Genomic DNA, 19,921 nt, shown 5'->3' on the forward strand with positions numbered 1-19,921 from the left:
ATCTTTGCCCTGCATATGGTTCAAAGTGCCAGAAGTGTGGTCTAGCAAACCATTTTGCAATAAAGTGCAAAACAAGGGAAACAAGACCACCAAAAACAGGCAAACGACTCCACCTGGTTGAAATAGAAGATGATACTGAAGACGAATTCGCTATCGACATGGTCACTCACAAAATCGGAGCACTGCACACCGAGAGTAATGATAAAGTTGCAAGTCAGTTGTTTGTGACGATGATGGTAAACGACAATGCATATGTCAAATTCCAGCTTGACTGTGGAGCAACCTGTAACCTTCTACCACTGAAGGACTATGCAAAAGTTATGGGAGATCCTGATGACCTCTATATGGAGAAAAGCAAGGCCAAGTTAACCATGTACAACGGAGCCGTTATGTACCCAGTGGGGAAGTGCAAGCTCAAGTGCACGAGACATGGCTCGTCCCATGTCCTTGAGTTCCAAGTTGTTGACGGAGATGTGAGACCACTTCTGAGTGCAGAAACATGCCAAAGGTTGAATTTCTTAAAAGTGCTGGTGAAAGACTCCTTCCATCATGTGGATACAGTGACTCAAGACAGCCAGTTCACACCATCAACGTTGAAGACAGTCATTGATGATGACCTCTTGACAGAGTATGCAGACGTTTTTGAAGGCCTTGGATGCCTCGCAGACCCTTACCACATAGAGATCGACCCAACAGCACAACCAGTGATACACCCACCCCGCAAGGTACCTGTTACCCTAAGAGAGCCATTAAGACTGGAATTGGAAAGAATGGTAAATGAGAACATCCTGGCCCCAGTGAGCGAAGCAACAGATTGGGTATCAAGTATGGTTACAGTGGTCAAGCCCAACAAGCTCAGAATATGTATCGATCCTAAAGATTTAAACAGAGCCATCAAGCGGCCTCACTACCCTCTCCCTACTGTTGAAGAAGTTGCCACCAGTCTAAGCAAAGCAAAGGTGTTCTCTGTACTTGATGCCAAAAGTGGGTTCTGGCAGGTGCCGCTAGATGACGCTTCCAGCAGACTTACGACCTTTAATACCCCATTTGGTCGGTACCGCTGGTTGCGCATGCCCTTTGGCATCTCCTCAGCACCCGAGGAATTCCAGAAAAGGATGAATGATACCTTTGGAGATATTAAAGGCACTGCAGTGATTGCTGATGACCTTTTAGTGTACGGAGAAGGTGACGACATGGAGACTGCCACCTCAGATCATGACAAGAACCTAAGGATCGTCCTTGAAAGAGCCAGAGAGAGAAATCTCACCCTCAACAAAGACAAAGTTCGCTTGAGACTTACTGAAGTACCTTACATCGGCCATTTGCTTACAGCCGATGGACTGAAACCAGACCCAAAGAAAGTAGAGGCAATCCTGATGATGCCAAAGCCCACTGATGTAAAGTCAGTAAAGAGGTTCCTGGGAATGGCAAATTACCTCTCAAAGTTCTTGCTGCATTTGTCCACAGTCACGGAACCACTGAGGCGACTAGAAGACAAACATGTTGAATGGCACTGGAATGAAGTCCACGAAAGAGCCTTCACAGACGTAAAGCAACTCATCACTAATCATCCCGTGCTACGCTACTATGATGTGTCAAAAGAGGTCACCCTGCAGTGCGACGCATCTCAATCAGGTCTTGGGGCCGCTCTGTTGCAGGAGGGCCAGCCAGTAGCTTTCGCATCAAGGGCGCTAACAACCTCAGAGAGAAATTATGCTCAGATTGAGAAGGAACTTCTCGCGATTGTACACGCGTGCGAGCGGTTTGATCAGTACCTGTTCGGCCGAGAGGTCACCGTCGAGACTGACCACAAGCCCCTGGAGGCTATACTAAAGAAACCACTACTCACAGCCCCAAAGAGACTCCAGCGAATGATGATGCGCTTGCAGAACTACCAGCTTAAAGTTGTCTACAAAAAAGGCCAAGAGATGTACATCGCAGACACCTTGAGCAGGGCATACCTACCCTTACCAAGCCATATCTCACAAAACGAACTAGAATTCATTCGATCTGTAGAGGAAGTCGACATGACCAAACATCTTGCTGTGACCAGAGAGCGTCTCGCAGAATTTCAACAGAAAACAAAGGATGATGCAGTCCTGCAGCAGCTGAAGCAGACTATTGAGCTGGGGTGGCCAGAGAGAAGAGAAGCAGTCCCTTCAGAAATCCGTGCATATTACTCTTACCGAGATGAACTGACAGTACAAGATGAAATACTCTTCAGAGGGAACAGAGTCGTAGTGCCAGCAGCTATGAGATCTGAGATGCTAAAGAAAATCCATGCAAGCCACATTGGCATTGAGGGCTGCCTTCGGCGAGCAAGGGAAATCCTGTATTGGCCTGGAATGACTTCAGCCATCAAGGACTGTGTCTCTTCCTGCGGGACATGCAATTCACTTCGCATGGAACAACCCAAAGAGCCCCTCATGCCACAGAAAGTACCCGACAGGCCCTGGTCAAAGGTTGCGGTGGATCTGTTTACACTGGATAAGACAGAGTATGTCATTATAGTGGATGACTACTCCAACTTCTTTGAGTTACGAGCCCTGTCCGATACGAGAGCTTCGTCAGTAATTACAAGTCTGAAATCGCAGTTTGCCAGGCACGGCATCCCCAACACAGTCAGAAGTGATAATGGTCCTCAATTCTCCTCATCAGATTTCAAAACATTTTCTCAAGAATGGGACTTCGAGCATATCACTTCCTCTCCATACCATGCTCGATCAAACGGCAAAGTCGAGAATGCAGTTAACACGGCCAAACGAATCCTCAAGAAAGCAAAGCTAGACCACAAAGATCCCTACCTGGCTCTTCTCGACTGGAGGAACACTCCAACCGAAGGGCTCGATTCCTCCCCAGTACAGAGGCTGATGGGAAGGAGAACCAAGACTCTCCTCCCAACTTCAGCAAGATTATTGAAACCCAAACTTCCAAAGCCTGTCAAGAAACTCATAACAAAGAAAAGGCAGAAACAAGCACATTACTACAACAGAGGGGCCAAACTACTAAAAGAGCTCAAACCTGGAGATATAGTAAGAATGAAGCCAGATCCAAAAGATCGCACAAAGCTGTGGAAGAAAGCAACATGTCTCCAGGAAGTTGCGCCAAGATCCTATGAAGTAGTCATCGAAGGGAAGAGATACAGGAGAAACAGAAAGGATTTGATAGCGACACAAGAGAGTCCTGCAATTGATAGCCACGTAGAGGAACCAGATGTGCCACTCCCGTCGGACGACCAGTCCCAGAGAGTCATTGACCCAGTTCAGCCAGGCACGCCTTTACCTGCCCACACAACTCCAGAGCGACCAGGGACCCCTCAAAGGCCGCCAGAGATCCCACAGCCATCTGAAAGAAGATCCACCAGAGGGCGTTTAATTAGGACCCCAATCCGTTTCAAAGACTACTGCCCACCCTGAGGGGTGCAGTCAAGCAGAACTGTAACTTTGTTGTGTTTTCCATTTGAACTATGTTAGGATGGACTTTGTGCAGGGCATTTAAATTTGCCTTTGTGGACATCTTTCATTCTTTATTTTACAGACTTAATCGTGATATTGTTTTATTTGTTGCCACTTGGAGTTTGTGTCATGTTGTATTTAAGAAAGAGGAGGATGTAACGATATTATGTAATACGGCCTGGTCGCCCAGCGCTTTAGTCAGAATCGACCACGAGTTAAATTGTGTTGACCTGTTGAGCCAGGAATTACAGAGCCTTTACAAAGCTGTCGTCCTTGTTATTTAAACCTTAAAGTTCATTACACTGAGCAGCTATACCCTTTTCAAAATTAAGAATTGACTAAAAGCACGTTTTTCATTTTTTAAAAAAATAAAAAACCGATCAGGTACATTTAATTCTGTAAAATCATAAATGCCACAATGATCTTTTAATCCAAAACGTTTTACTTCAAATGTTTTTGGCCATGTCCAGAATTTTGACTAACAGAGGTTTAATGGAGAGTTTAACAATGAAAACACGCAGTGAATTCGTAATTAACCTTACCGTCTGCGCACTCCATGTCAATGCGGAAATAATCAAACATGCTTATAAAAGCTTAGTTCTACTTTCCAACAAAATATCGTTTTCAAGCCAGTTTTAGAAAAATGATGCTTAAACTTAATTCTACAGCTTAACATGTGTTGTGGCGAAGTGATGCTCTTTTAAATTTCGTACAAGCTTCTTTCACGGAACCACACGCTCACCACAGGAAAAACATGACCTTTTATTTTCACAACAGCAGGCAGAGCTTACAAAACACTTCAAACGACAGCAATTGAAGAACAAGGATGAATTTACAGGAAAGGAAGGATGAAACATGGCCTCGGCTAGACAACCACACGCATATTTTTTAGAGGAAGGCCTTAATCATTGAGAAACACTACAGATCACAGTGAAAAATCGACGTTAAGTGCTTACTTCGGCATGGTAACCACAAGAACAAAGCAATATTAGCACACAAACTTTACAGTATTAGTTTTGTACGAACAAGAAGGACCTTGTTGATACTACGGGAAAGAAAATAAAACATCCACACACTGGAACAGTTTCTAAATAAGTTCTTTCTTTAGCTACATCTTTTTGAGAATTCACTAAAATAAATTAAAGCTTACGAGTAATCAAACGGCCGAGAAGAATTTAACACGAGGATCGAAACTGGATATCCCGGCTTCATCAACTGATCGATACAAAGCTGATATTGAAACCACTTACCGACTGACGAAGCTAAATCTCAGACCTTTTTCAATCTTCGGTACAGTTTGAACGAGAAGAATAAGCAATTCCCAGAGAAGGCAAATTCAATGGCGTGTAACTTTCAAATAAACCGCTGCAAACAAAGCGAACAAATAATGACGGTGACGCGATCGATGAACCACAAAAGTCGCAACGAAAACAAGACTTGAATAGACTTGTAAACAAACTTCTCGATATCAATATACCGTTTACAAGCGAGATCTGACATTTAAATAGCTCACAAGCGTACTCACCGCTGTGATACTTCCAGCAACAGAGAAATTTCTTCCGTCTTTTTGTCATTAAAAATTTATGTGAATTGACAACCATTTAGCAGTTTGCCGCTTGAACAGCGGTGCGTGACGTCACGCACGACGGGCACACTGAATTGATGCACGCTGTTGAAAACAGTGGGTAGGGAGGGTGCAGGGTCTTGCAGGGACCACATTTTTGGGCCATGTAGTTGTTTTGAGCTCTTTTTATTAGGAAATCCTTCATAGTTTTATTATCAGTTCAAATCTCAAGGGAAACTTCACTTAAACTTAAGCTATTGAAAACCACTCATTATTTTTTTTCTCGGAAACCAGTGAAAAATAGCCTCCGGCTGGAAGGGTCTGACCGCAGTTACAAGGGCCGTGAAGGAACTGGGTGTGCGGCCCATTTCCCAAAATTTGCGAATTTTGAAACCTTATTTATGACCTGGTCAAAAATTGGATATCCTATTTATGACCGTTGCAGCTGGCAAAGTTGCCCTAAATGTAAGTTATGAAGGGCTTTTGTTGGTGGTTTATTGGTAATGATGAAAAAGTGGCTTCTTCAAAGAAACGCAAGACTAGAGTGCTAACACCATACCCTACATCTTCCTGCTTTCTCTTTGCTCCATCCTCGACTAGAGAGCCTGTTCACGGGCTAACGAAGAACTGAAGCTCCTCTGTAGTGCATCACTGGAAAGTTTATATAAATCATGTCGGACTGACTGTTCTTAAAATCCGGCTAAGGAACAAAACGACAAGCGAAAAGAAAAGAACTTTTGAAAAAAGTCCTTTTGTTTTTGCCTGTTTTCAAAACTTCGTCTCTTTTTGTCTGTTGGGTGAAAAAGCTGCACATGTGTCACCCCCAAACTTTGTCGTGCCAACGGGAGTGGCGAGTGTGAAAATATAGCGGACAATGAAAACAAACTAAGTTATCGAGAAGTTATGATTAGGGCAATCCTGACCGAAGAGGTTTTCTTTCTTCCCTCCTTTTCTTTTGAGATCAACTGAAATTGAGCTCAGTGTACTAAGGCCGAGTGCCGCTGAATTTCTCGGTAGGCAAAACGAAAAACAAATGTGTCCGCAATCAATGTTATAAATTTCGTAATTGAAGGGTTTTGGGGTGCAGGCTTATAGCAATTTAATAGCGATCAAAACAGCCCTTGGAAATGAGCTGTTATATTAATTAAGCCACGATCGCGACTCTGATTAAGGTATCAGTATAACCCATTTGACTATCCGCGCGCGGTCCGCTCTAGCGTTCGTGGCTTCAACAAAAACCCATATAAACCGTATATTTACTGGAAGCTTAATAACTACAGATTATGACCTGACCTGTTTAAAACGGTAAAAATTTACCGTGTTTCGAAAATGTGAATACATTTACAAAGCTTCACGAACCCATAAATCAAGGTATACGCCCGCTAAATTTAGGTCGGAGAAAACGATTAACATGGCATCCGTTTCTTCACACATTGACCTCAAAAACCGTGTCTCAGATTTTTGGCACATGCGTTTGTTATTATTTTACAAGAGGATAAAGTTAGAAAAAGGAAAAAAATAGGACTGCCCGCGAAAAAAAGACAACTTTTTAATGAAAAGAGTAATCAGAATTCGCAGACACGGTTTTGTCGGCGTTCGTTCTGACAACATTCTCTCCGAATTTCAGCCAATTTGGTCCAGGGGCTGCCGACCTGGAACTCGAAATGCACGTACAACTCGCCTATTTTTTACTTTCGAGAAACAGAGAAAAAATAAAATTCGGCGGCATCCAAGTGTTATGAGATTATCACACCAAGGGAGACACCGCAGAGGAATCAACTTTCTGTATAACAATAGGACTGTGAGAGTTAACATGGAACAGGTACAAATTTCCGCGACGGCGCGCGGTAAATTATTCACCAGTGAATAAACCGCTTTTTCATGTGTGAAGTCAGAATTCCAAAGTTAGCAAACGTGAAATTATCTTTTGATTTACTATATTAGCGTTCGAAATTTTACGTATCGGTTGACTAATCTTCAAAATTATGACCATGTCACTGTTAACATGCCGAAGGCCCGTAGAAGGTTCCCCGAGAAAATGCAAGCGCACAAAGGGAAACGCTGGAGAAGACGCCGTAAACGGGACTACATCGACTGATGTTGATGCAAAGGCAAAGATACTGGAAGAAATGACAATAGCTGGGTAAGAAAAAAAAAATGTTGCACTGCTGATTCTAATTTTGTACAATCGATCTGCCTTTCAATTTCGTCCACTTCTCTTCGTCAATCTCCTCTGCTTCGACAGTTTCTTGCAACAGTATTTTAGCGCGGCTTGCGCTCATTTCCGCTTGCTCGCTGGCTTCGTGATCGCGATCGTTGTCGCGTTCATCCAGCAATTTTTCTTGATTGTAAAACGAACCCTTTGCCGCTTTCCGCTAATTTAGCGGCCCACTCTTTGTTGAAAGTGTTTTTCGCCTTCTTTGGCCTTCCTTTAGCCGATGAAAACGGGCAAGATCGCTCTGTCTTCTTCGAAGACATCCGGCACTGATTATGGCGCGTGAATCGCGTGTCAACTCAGCATGATCTTGATAGCATGTGACTTCTTGCCTCGATAATTAATTTATTTGACAGAACTTGTCAACTCTCAATTAAGTAATTAATATGCAAAACAATCTTTCTCGCGCAATAACTAGCGGCAGATATAAGATTTTTTTCGTGGAGTTTTTTTTATCTAAAAGATTACTTTAAGATTTATCCAACCGCTTAAAAAAGTAAAATTATGCAAAATTGCAAATTTTCCCCTTACTGATACCTTAAACGTTTTGTTTTGCAAACATATTTCTTGTTCTTTGTTCATTTCTTTCCATTAGCTTGATCGATATACCGTGTTCGTTGAGGTCAATGGGGGAAGTTCTTACATAAGTAGTAGAGACCTTACGCAACAGGACGGTTCGATGTGGACGGCGACCTCAGATCGCGCGAGGACTGGGCTGAGCACGCGAGCAATGATGTTGCCGTCCTAAACGTAAACAAACCTTACGCAACACAACACGACATGGAGATGACTTGAAGCTAAAATGGCTACATTTAGGGAAGCAAGAGAAGCACTTTTACTCGCTAATGACCTGAATTTGATTGATGACGAAGAACTACTGTTGCTTTACGATGTGAACACTTCGAAGAACCTCGAAATCCCGTACTGGAAATACGACAAATTTGATCTTGACAGTCTTTCCGACGACGAGTGCAAAAGCGAATTTCGCTTTTTGAAACATGACATATACGCTTTAGTCGATGTGTTTAATCTTCCGGACAAAATCACTTGCCCAAATCGTTTTTCCGTGTACAGCGATGAAGCACTGTGTATGCTTTTACGTCGATTTGCGTATCCGTGTAGATACGAAGACCTTGTACCGCGTTTCGGAAGACCTGTTCCCCAGTTGAGCATGGTGGTGGGAGAAGCGATGGATTTGCTTCATGTGCAGTTTGGACGTTTACTCTCACGTCTGAACCAACCGTGGCTGTCTCAAGCACAACTGGCTCAATTCTCTGAAGCAATCTACCGGAAAGGAGCGGCCCTTGACAACTGTTGGGGATTTATAGATGGGACGGTTCGACCAGTCTGTAGGCCTGGCGAAAATCAAAGAGTACTTTACAATGGGCACAAAAGAGTCCACGCAATTAAGTTTCAGAGTGTTGTTGGGGGACGGGGCTTAAAACCGAAATATTAATAACCGAAATAAGACAAACAGCCATATAACTGGGGGGTTGACTAACATGGGTTTTGCAGCATTCCGTAATTCTTGCTGTTTGTACCTTGTTTAGCTCCCCCAAAAGAACTCTACCTTACTTCAAGAGTCTCAATTTATTATAACCGGCTCAATGAAAATTAGTGTGCCGTCGTATAGCCAAAACTTATGTAAATGCTAGTTTTAATATTATAAAACTGGTATGAAGTAATATGACAAGCTGGAAGAATGGAAGAAATAAAGTTGTTGTTTTCTTCCTTTTTAGCCATGCGATAGGCATCCTGACGTGTGCCGTCATGAGGGAATATCCCTACGGTTATTTCCAATAATTACATAATGAAGTGCCGTTAGACAAGTATACAGGTCATTTGTTATCATTGCTGGACAAGAAACTGTGGACTTGTGTTTGAAAACTATTATTCTCAACGTTTATGGGCGGCTCTGATTGAGAGCCAAGGATCAAAATTAATTCTGCTGGGATCTGGGACTTAGGCGACATTCATGCAACCAGTCAACTGTTTTCCATTACAAAGATGTTTACAGCCGTGTGTGAACAGAGAAGGTGAACAGAGAAAAGCCCCACTTCTATTAAACCTAAAAATTATGTAATCAGCTCACCATCCAAAGAAAAAAAACTACAGCACACTCACTGTATAAAAACAAAACACCAAATACCAAGACTGACTACATTGTTGATCGGTACTGAGTGAACGAACAGAAAATGGGCTTAATTTGACCGACAGTTGGTCTTAGAAGCTCGGTTCTACACTGGACGATTACGTACTTAGAGCAAACAACTCTGATTATAATCAATAAAAGACCCTGTAATGCGTCAGATGATATGACACTGGCTATGAAGAAACTCACCCACTGTTGTGATACGGTACCATTTTTCCACTGTGCTTGCTGGACGCTCGAACATGATCAGTCACTCGTTAAAACCTGGCTTCAGACCGGCTTTGAACCATTACTAAGCCAGAAAACCTCCACTATAAACCGATAGATACACTGGTCAGATATAACCCAGTAGCTGTTATGTCTATACACATTGTTTGTTGTCTTTCGCTCTTTCAAATCTTCAAACACGCTTTTTTCTAGTTTGTGATTGCATGTTATCCACAATGACAACGTATTCAATCTGTTCGTCTGTGTGTACGTTGAACATTGCCGCTGTGTCGTGCGTGTTTCGCATTGTGTCCAGGATATCTGGGTTCTTTTGTCAAAGGCTTAAATGGGTTTGAATATGTTTGACCAGCCTTGATAAAGAGCTCAAATATTTAAATAACAATTCACCAAGACAAAGAAGTTCGCGTTTATTTTCTTTGAAAAGTGAAGTGCTCAATTGCACTTCTGGTACTTTTATATATTGCTGGGGATTGCGAAGTTATTCAAGGCACGATATTTATAATGCGTTGTCTTGTCAAGTTTTCTCATCAGTTACTTATCAAGTTCTTGGTTTATCTACGGCCTGACTCCATTTTGAAAAAGTCAGATTTCTCATGATCAACACCACGTCAATTAATTAGGAAATTTAATTAGTTCAGTTTCATTGAGATATACCGGCACACAAGCATTCCTTTCGCGAAGTCGCACCATTTTCATTTAGACCCTACAAACAAGCACGTCGCTACAAGCCACCTTTGGTATTACTCGCGCGAAAGCCCACGCCAAAATCCAATTAAAACCACACTTCTATTTCGTACTCGAGCGAAAGCACAAGTGAAATTCTATTCCGGCTCCCGCAAAAACCCACGCGAAGGCCCAAAAGAAGAGAACAGCACGAAACCCAAACTCCAGAGACTCTTCTGGCTAAAAGAAAGACGGAAAATATCGTTGATTTCTTAATATGTTAATCAATCACAGTCAAGGCCATCACCATTTTTCTCTCTGTTTAGCGTCGTCCGACCGACCCAGATTTTCGCGTTTTCAAAAAAAAAAAAGTTACACAGAAGGCAATGACACATTATTTCAAACAATTATCACTTCAATCTAAAACATAAGCAATTTTTTGCCTTACATATTTTTAGTTTTTCCCTGTTCTCGTTTGATTTTAACAACGACGTCGACTTCTTCCTTCCTCCATTACCGCGATGTTGACTTTGTAACCACACCTTTATTTTTGTTTTTTCTCCTTTTCCGACCCATCGACCCAAAATCAGAAAACGCATTCGACAATAAACGAAAAAAAAAGGGGGGATGGCCCAATCAATCCATCGTTTATTTATCGTCTATGAGTAGGCAAGGGAAGGGCGGCAGTTGTCCGTTTCGTAAACGGTCAATGCCAATTTCGCGACACTTAGAAATTTTTTAACTATCAACGAATAATTCTCTACGAAATTAAAGAAAAAAGAAAATCTTTAAGTAACCACCAAGTATCGAACCCGAAACCTCTGTATCCTAAAATCTCTCTTCTACCACTACACTAAAAAGGTTGATCCGCCAAATTTCCGCAAAATTTAATTATAAAACGTGATTTTCTTAAATATGATAGAGTTGCCCCAACCATCAAATAAAAGCTAACCGCAAGCAAACCGGTGTGAATATGAACAATCAAGCATTTGACGAGTGCATTTTACTCAATCAAAAAATTTAAGCCAGTTTCTACCCTGTCCTGGCCTATGCTCAAGCAGATATGGCATCGTCCATTCTGAAAGGCTTGGTTACCAATGATGGCATCGACCGTTAAAAATGCCATCGACCGTTTACGAAACGGGAATCAGCGGAGGCCGGGTGGCCTTAGGGTCCCTCAGGGTTAGTGCGCTCGCCGGTTCGGGTTCGAGCCCCGTGGCCCGTTTCTCAAAGGTCCCAAAAAGTTTTCCCACCCGGAAAGCCGTAGCAAAATCTCAAACCTTATGATTACAGAGCTTTGTTATTCACATCTTTTTAGTATGAACAGAGGTTCTCTTCATACAAGAATGTTCAGGCGTATACACCTCTCTGTTTTCAGAAAAATAGAAACTAAAAATGGCTTTGCTGGCCCGAAAAGTTTCCGGGCCTCACGAGAAACAGACCCCTGGCCGGGGACATTGCATTGTGTTCTTGTGGAAGACACTTTACTCTCACGGTGCCTGTCTCCACCCAGGTGTATAAATGAGTACCGGTGGATTCAATGCTGGGGGTGTCCCTGCGATGGACCAGTATCCCATACGTACAGGGGGAAGTAGAAATAATCCAAGTCGCTTCATCCTACAGAAACTGAGATAAGCTCCGGCCTGATGGGCCACTTGGTTCGTATGCAGACTTAAGATGGGAGTGAGTAAGGGCTCACATACAGTAAATTCTTTTGTCCCGAGGCCATTGTAGCTCATTGTGATGGGTTATAATTTGGTCGTAAATCCACTTATGGTTAATTACTCCTTTCTTTATTCAGTGGTCACTGATCTACTCCTGAGTGTATGGGTGATATTGCATCAGTGTGACTTTTCCGGACCCAGTGTTTAGAAGCCTTGTCTACTGTCCTGTTATCCTGCGATATCACATTTATTAACCTGCCGCCCATCACCAGATTTTAGCCAATTTGGGTGCAGTAAATACCTGGTGGGCTTGTGGGGCGTCAGATCAAGTTCGTTTGGTAGAGTCATTAGTACTAAATTTGACAGCAAACGCAGTTGAGCCAAAATACCCATGGCGAGACCAATTGAAATGCAATAAATGACTCTGACATGATTTATGTGGCCGAAACGTACCAGAGGTAAGATTTACCGTACCCAAATCTGGCCAAAAATTAAATCTGGCCATATCAGGTCAGTGACTTGATATGGCAAGATGTCAGCACTGTGAACAATGCTTATCATTGGTTAAATGTGAATTTGGGTTCAGTAATGAAAGAAAAAAAAATGTAGTTAATTATTTGTAATTATGGTATCGTCGTTGGAAAAAGGTTTAGAATTAATTTTTCGAAGGTTTATTCCTTGCAAAAGCTTGTGTTATAATAAAAGCAAAAAAAATTTAGATCAAATGTTTAAATGTTTTTTCTTTGCTTGTTGCAACAGATTTATGAGAACTTTTATCCGCTCTACTACTAAGAAAATATCAGACCGGCAATAAGGCATCTTGGTTGACTGTCTTTCAGTCGTGCAGCAAATATTCCTACAGTAATCTTTCGATGGTCTTTCTGTAGCATTTTTAAAATAACTACACAAAAGTTCAAATGAGGCTTGAAACCCCTGTTAGAATAGACCAATTTCGATATATTAGAATTCAGCCTAAAACGATAGACCCCAGTGCGAGGCTCTGGGGAATAACTACAGAGTTTGTGGGGTTTATTCCCCAGAGCCTCGTGCTGAGGTCTATTGTGTTAGGCTGAATTTTGATATATCGAAATTGGTCTATTGAAGATTAAAATTTCAGCTTTCGCCGATCTTCAGCATGATTAGGAATAAGAAAAATACGCGGAATAATATTCACGCGGGAACTTTTTTCCCGAAAGCGTGGATTTTAACCTTCAACTTTAATTAACAGCAGTTTCAGAGCTCATTTGAACTTTTGTATTGTTACTAGCACAGTACTGTAAAAAGCGTAAAGACCAGTGAAAAGAAATAACATACGTGTTGGCATTAAGTTTATAAACCAACAAGAGTGTCTTGTGTACATTTATTAATATGTCCATAACGCTTGTTCATTTACATAATTATATAGAAGGGTTATTTCACAGCTTTAGAGAGGGGAAACACTACATTGTAAGCCGGAATAAATTAATTTCGTGAGTTAGAATTTGATATTAATACTTGTCATTCAGAGAGATGTCGAGAAGCATGTCGCGTGTGTGTTAAATTTTGGTACAAGGAAGTTTTGTGAATAAAGTTCAATCTGGAGATTGTATTACTGTAATAATTCTCTTTGTTGATTGCCACGCATTCTTTAAAACGTCAGTGGTGGATCATCCAGATTACTAGATTATCGTTACCTCCCTGGTTGACAATGTACCGATAAAGTATGGAGAAAAAAAGATTTTATCACTATTAAGACTAAAGGATTTAAACAATTTTCTACGTCAAGTTCTTGCATTGTAATACAAGGTCAATATAATTGTTCCTTGAGTTACAGGACGGCTGTAAAACCTACTCGCCCACCCTTCCCCCATGAGCAACTTGATTTCACAGTCACTCATCCACCCCCTTCTTAACCTAAAAGCAAAACCGATGTCAGTCCCAATGATATTGATTCTTTCCTAACGAATTTTGAAGTGTCTTCATTCCTTTTAAGGCGGTTAATGTAGTCTTCGCTCCCTCTCCCGGGCGGGTAGTTTTTGCTGCTTTTGTTTTAACAGTCGTTATCACTTGAACTTCTCCGCCACTCGCCGGGAGAACAGCGCTTGCGCTATTGGGTCTCGCCGCTGTTCTAGTCTTTTGTTGCTTGCGCTGTCTTTTGACTTTTTGTTGTTGCCGTCGAACCATTGCTATTTGTTCTCCTTTCGCCTCCATGCGAGCTTCTAAGTTTTCTAATTCTCGTCTGAGGTCTTCTTGGATTCTGGGATCATCTGACTCTTGTATTTGACGAGAAAGTTCGCGATGCTCGCTGTAAATAGACATATACGAAAAGGAATAAGAGGAATTTCTATTTGAAAATGCAGACTTTGCGTTTTAGTGTGGACAGAAAACATTTTGAAATCGAAGCTTTTCGAAAACGATGGCATCACGATTATCATCCGATTTCCTTGCCAGTCTTCCTCAAGCATGACCGGTGATTGTTGCGTTTCAAATTTCTCCGGCGTAGTGTGGACGGAAAACATTTGATGGGTTTTCAGAATGAAAACTCGATTTTCACATTTCTCCGGCGGAGTGTGGAGGGAGCCTTAATAGATGTTTCTTTTCCATATCAGATTCATTTTCATCCTTATGTTGCCTAAAATGCAAGCGTATTTCAGCAAGCGAGCGCATTTTGTTTTGGGCGAGCGCCAATTTGGGAAACAGGGGATGGCCGCCACATAAGCAAGAAAAAATTATTCAGCGCTCACTCAGAAAAAAACGCCTGCATTGCAGGATAAAGAGGCATGATTTATCAAAACTTAACAGACGATACCCTAACAACTACAGTACTTAGTACATACAAAGTGATGTGTCCAAACTCATCCTGAAGCCCTAGAAGTAACTCATCAAAAGCATTATCTGAATCGCTGGTGCTTGCTGAGCCCGCGCTTTGCGTGTGTCGCTTCTGAGCCCGACGTGCGGCAGCGTTACACAGCGCAGGGTTGTGAGCCTTCATTAAAGACAGCACGGTCTGTACATTAGCGCCAAGCGAGTGTGACTTCGTGGTTGACTGAAAAGAAAAAAAAAGTAAACGACTTTTGACTCTCATAGTGCCTAAAGGTGTATAAATGGATTCCGCCGACTTTAATGCCACAGGCAGCTTTGCTATGCCGAATCAGCTGGCATTACATCCGGTTTAGTCTACTGGCTATATTAATCAGTTTCAGTCTGTCTTTCTCATTCAGACGCACATCCCGCAAATGGACTGAGCAGTTTTCGTCAAATAGCAACAACTACAAGGCGCATTCTTATCGCGCCAGACACGCGAGTGTTCACACGACTGCATTTGTGTGCTGTGAAGGCTGGTTTCCATATGATCGCTACGACTGCACGCTGCAAAAAAGAGTTGAGCGATCGTTGCGGTCATATAAAAACCACTCTCGAGCGACCGGTAGTCGTATAAAGGATTGTCAACGCTTTTTGTAGTGATCGAAGCCATCGTAGCGATCAAAAAGAAAAAGCTTTAACGAAGAACTAAAACACCCGACACTTGAGAATATCACAGTTGTTCTAGCTACCTCGCTTTCGGTCCAAAACGCAAGAATAACACTGGCAGAACCCCAACAGGTTAGTCTCTGTGACTCCGTTATTTTCTTGTCACGCACCAGACACTCTCCTAGCGCGTTGCGTGACGCCAAAACTGTGGACCGACTTTCAAGGGGGATAGGTAGAAGATATGAAATCAGGAGAGCATTGATACCTACCTGGCCGACAACAAATGGGATATTTCCTAAGTTTAAGCGATAATGATCTGAAGGTTTAGTGGGTTGGATTGATTTTCTAGGCTTGGGTCTTGGAGGCTGAAAAAATTAATTAAAAAGAAGTCACATTATTGTTTTATTCAATAGCCTACATGTAGAGCCTGTATGAACTGCAAGGTGGAAACGGGAACAGTCATCATAGTTAAGTACCTTTCGTTTCTTCTTCTTTGCCTTTACTGGAAGAGGAGAAGCCATATCCATGAGTATTCTGTTAGTCTGTGCAACTGATTCCAACTACGAGAAAGGACAACAAGTTATTAGACATGTTATTGCAGACATTTGGAGGGGCACTTTGATCATTTAGAATGATTTGAAAAGCTAAAAAAATACCTACAGTAGACATAACACAGTATGTAGTTTACATTGCGTTAATTTTGTAAGACCACTGTGCCCAAATGATGCAAACCAAGAATGAATTCATAAAGTACAACAATGTTAACAGTGCCAGATCCAAATGTGCTCAAAGGAGTGGAGCGAAGATGTAAATTTCCTTGCATACAAAAAGTGATAGAGCCCGGGGCAGAAATGTGGCTCTAAGTCTAATCAAGCCTTCTTTTCATGGCCAGGTTCCCTTAGGCTCCTTCTTAGACCTGTCAAGTACTGGTTCAGAGTACTCCTACTAAGCAATTTCAATCACCTATGAACAGGCTCAGGTCTGGGATAGATTCAGGAGAAAAGCCAGTGACTGAAGAGAGAAGAAATGTAGCAGGGAAGAGAAGACTACTCCTTGCCTTCTACCAACACCCACTGGCACTCCCCGATCGGCTTTCTTTCCTTGCTGCCCACTGTTTGAGGCCTGCCCATTTTGCCCTATCCCCCACTAACAAATGCAGTTCACAGGCTACTATTTTTGAGACACTTCCCCAGTTAGCAAAAGAACCTTAAATTATCTTCTACAAAGCATGCAGCTGTGAAAGTCACCTACAAATATTATATTCTGAAATATGACTTTAAATTTCTTAAATAATAATAATAGGCCTCTTGTATAACACTGTCGTGTGAACTTTGCAATGAAATAAAATGGATGTCAGGAATCAAAAGGGTGTTATGATATTTGTAACACTGCCAATTTTGAGACTATTGGAAAAAAAATGTTTAATTGCCAGAGTTTATGGAGGCAGAAAGTTGGAAAAATTTTAAAGAATTTGTGTGCTGGATGGCATAGTTCCAATCCAACCAGTTTTCCTCCACAGATCTTAGACCACGAGTAGTCTCTCTTTAGCTTAGTCCCTTGAGCATGACGTCAAAACAAGTACAAGAAAAAAATGGCTGTGGAAATCTGTGGGTGTGCGAAGTCTCGCCCCCAGATTTTGCACAGCCAACTTTCAAACTGCTGTAAAAATATACCAATCTTTAAGACATCAATGGCCCCTAAGTTGGCAATATTCCTGACCAAAAAAACAGACTTAGTAAATTATGTGGCTTTTTGATAATTGAAAAGATCATGCGACAGGGTTATGCAAAGGGCCTATTACGAACAACCTCGGCAGTCTTGTCCTGCACTAGTTTTCTTTGATGAGCCTCTTCTCTTAGTCTATCTTCCAATTCTCTGATTTTACTCTGCAAAAAAATATCAGGGAGATTACAAATCACCACATGACATTACAGGGATAATTACGATAATGAGATTGGTCAATACACTGAACAATTGAAACTCACTTCAGCAATAGAATGTGATGCTGTTAATTTCATGTGATCTCTTTCAAGTCCGGATAGTTTTTCCAGCTGTCCTCTAATCTCATCTGATGTCTGCTGAGCGGCTTGTTTAGCCACCATTGCCGACCTCTGTATCGCCGTGTCTCGATCTGTTTCAGCTGTTTGAACCATCTTACGCATGTAATCCAACTGTTTTTCTAATAAATTGCATCGAGCCTCAGCACCTTGAAGATCCTCTTCTAAATCTAAAAGCGACATAAGGATACATGTACGCATGTGAACAAAGAGTGATTCCATTTATGTCTGACAAATTCATCTTCCATTTGGAATTAGTCCCAATTTAAAAGCTCCACAATGTGCAAGTCAAGACTTAGTAAGCCAAATCATGTTTTACTTCATTGTGGTTGGGGCTTTTCTCAGGTTTCAAAACTTTCAATAAAACGGTTTCCTTCAAACTAGTGACAATATATCATGATATGTATGCCACTACACTGTCCATACCGTACAAATTAACTTAAGTTGGCTTAATGGTCAAACTCAGGCCAAACTGGCACACACTGTCAAAGATTAACCCAAGTTCCAGAGGATGAAGCAGCCTCTGGTTACTCCCCCCCCCCCCCCCCCTGGATAAGAATTTCACAGGCAATTCCCCCTCTCCTCCCACTCCACCGCTTTTTCATTAACATTGTGTCCAGGTGTCCCATCAGTTCAATGGTACCCTGTTATACACCTGGGTGGAGAGGTACTGTGAGAGTTAATTATAATTTGTATAATTACTGTCTCACCCAAGATCAAAATTCAATGAATCTTCACAGCACTAAAACCAAGACCACTCTGCCACAAAATCTCCACCCAAACAATAAAACAAAACTGTAACTTTTAAATTTATTTAATACCTTTGTTTTGCTTTGCAATAACTCCTTGAGTAGATTCTCGCACAGTTAACTCCTTTTGTAGTGCGTCTTTGTAATGTCTGGACTCAGTAGCCAATTTTTTCAAGTTGTCCTCTGCATCTGCTCTCTCCAACTCAAGTTTGCGAATTTTTTCCTGCAGTCCCTTTAGAGCTGACACCACAGCTAAACAAACAGATAATGAGTAACGACAATTTAAGTGCATATACATAAGGCTAAAAGAATAATGTAAAACCTCATGAGATGGCAATCATCAAAGAAATTAAAGGATTACATTTTCCTTGTCACATTACTACATTTGTAGCAAAGACAAGTAGTTTACTGTTGTCTGCTTACGAAATGTTGCATTATTTATTTATCAATCAAACGATTATTGAGGATGGGAAAAGTAGTTACGTGAAATTTCCCGCACAAAGTCCAACAGAGTTGACATTATTTTATCAAGTTGTGAAAATGTTTTCAACAAGTAACAGAAACCAGGAGGTCCCTACAAAAAGAATATCAGTCTTTGAAGATCCCTCTGCATTTCAAATAAGTGATGACAAATCATTAAACTTTTGATACCCAGTTATAGAACATTTTTTCATGACGTGTTTACACTTAAGTGCAAACAGTGGTAATGCAATAATCTCTGCTGGGTACATTTCCTATGTTCTGGATGTCTGAGTGCAACATTATTCATCATCACTCATGGTCTTTATGACAGTTACATGTATGTTCAAAAATTATGAAGCTGAACTGATATCTAATCAATTTGTCCAAGGTCAGAAGGCTTTTCTGTACCGACTCATATTAGCTTAATGAGACAAAATTCACCTCTACTGTTAGTTTGAGGAACAGTTCCTCTTGGAGATGGTTGAAGATTGTCGTGAAATGAAGACACTGATCCACTTGCACCAGGAAAGGATGACGAAGAACGGATGCTAGCCCTGTGTGGTGAGTCTACGCCATATCGATATCCTCTGTAACCAGACAAGTATGGAGAAGTGGTCTATAAAGAAGAGAGGTACAGTTCTAAACAAATCTGACAAACAGTCAAAAGAAGAAAGGTTACTTTTTGATTACGTGTAGCAAAGTTGATATTGTGTTCAAGCAGGTATTTAGACCTATATTATGTATTTGAAACAGTCTTCCGGTTTCGCCATCATTACACGATGAAGATCGCTAAATTTTCTTCATGATTTCCCAAATTTTTCAAGGAGAGATCGGGCGTGACAAACAGACCCTGGAAACATACAAATGGTCATGGATGTATAAACCCAGACGTACAGTACAGTCCTTGTATCAAATGTTCCATTTTAAGCGTTGTTATAGTAACAGAAACGTTTTCATATCTAAAACCCGTTTAGTAACTACTATATAAGCCCTCTGAACAGAATTTTTTAGCAACGGATGTACTTAAAGTAAACAAACATTCGAAGCCAACAGCCAAGGTCTTGAAGACGCTGATCGGTTACAGAGAGATCTATATACCTACAAAATGTCTTACCGCGCCATCCCTGTGATCCATGCTTCCTCAAGAAGATAACTGCAGAGAGGAAACTTTCTCACCAAGAGGAAAGAAGCCTTTTGAAGACCAAATCTAACTCATTTTCTTTGTCACTCGACTAAACGCCATTGTGCTTTTCTTGTGTCCG

At 41.4% G+C, this 19,921-nt stretch overlaps 2 protein-coding genes across 3 annotated transcripts; one reads left to right on the forward strand and one right to left on the reverse strand.

Annotated features, from left to right (window-relative positions):
- Positions 1–5,063: 5,063 nt before the first annotated feature.
- On the forward strand, positions 5,064–13,633 carry LOC149117378 (uncharacterized). Its single transcript, XM_089283038.1, has one exon. The coding sequence runs from the start codon at positions 8,037–8,039 to the stop codon at positions 8,688–8,690; it is 654 nt and encodes a 217-aa protein (XP_089139164.1). The 5' UTR covers positions 5,064–8,036; the 3' UTR covers positions 8,691–13,633.
- LOC110063914 (centrosomal protein of 57 kDa-like) lies at positions 13,285–19,900 on the reverse strand. 2 transcript variants are annotated; one of them, XM_089283037.1, is made up of 9 exons: positions 19,774–19,900; positions 19,101–19,275; positions 18,270–18,449; positions 17,377–17,618; positions 17,200–17,277; positions 15,868–15,951; positions 15,661–15,756; positions 14,758–14,966; positions 13,285–14,225 (listed from the first exon to the last, which is right to left on the reverse strand). In XM_089283037.1, exons 1-9 carry the CDS (start codon positions 19,792–19,794, stop codon positions 13,853–13,855), a joined length of 1,458 nt encoding a protein of 485 aa, XP_089139163.1. In that variant the 5' UTR covers positions 19,795–19,900; the 3' UTR covers positions 13,285–13,852. The 2 variants fall into 2 exon arrangements, with proteins under 2 accessions (XP_089139163.1, XP_089139162.1); XM_089283036.1 differs by having other exon boundaries at positions 17,197–17,277.
- Between the last annotated feature and the right edge of the window lie 21 nt (positions 19,901–19,921).

Source organism: Orbicella faveolata, unplaced genomic scaffold (assembly GCF_042242905.1).
Source record: "Orbicella faveolata isolate gen_17 unplaced genomic scaffold, um_ofav_v1 contig_12, whole genome shotgun sequence".
In the NCBI taxonomy this organism is placed as follows: domain Eukaryota; kingdom Metazoa; phylum Cnidaria; class Anthozoa; order Scleractinia; family Merulinidae; genus Orbicella; species Orbicella faveolata.

Excerpts from the sequence above, each read along its gene's own strand:
- LOC149117378 (XM_089283038.1), top strand. The coding sequence starts at position 8,037 with ATGGCTACATTTAGGGAAGCAAGAGAAGCACTTTTACTCGCTAATGAC.
- LOC110063914 (XM_089283036.1), bottom strand. The coding sequence starts at position 19,794 with ATGGATCACAGGGATGGCGCG. Across the intron at positions 18,450-19,100 it reads TCCTCAAACTAACAGTAGAG|CTGTGGTGTCAGCTCTAAAG; the intron begins GTGAATTTTGTC and ends CTGTTTGTTTAG. Across the intron at positions 15,757-15,867 it reads CAAAGAAGAAGAAACGAAAG|CCTCCAAGACCCAAGCCTAG; the intron begins GTACTTAACTAT and ends TAATTTTTTCAG.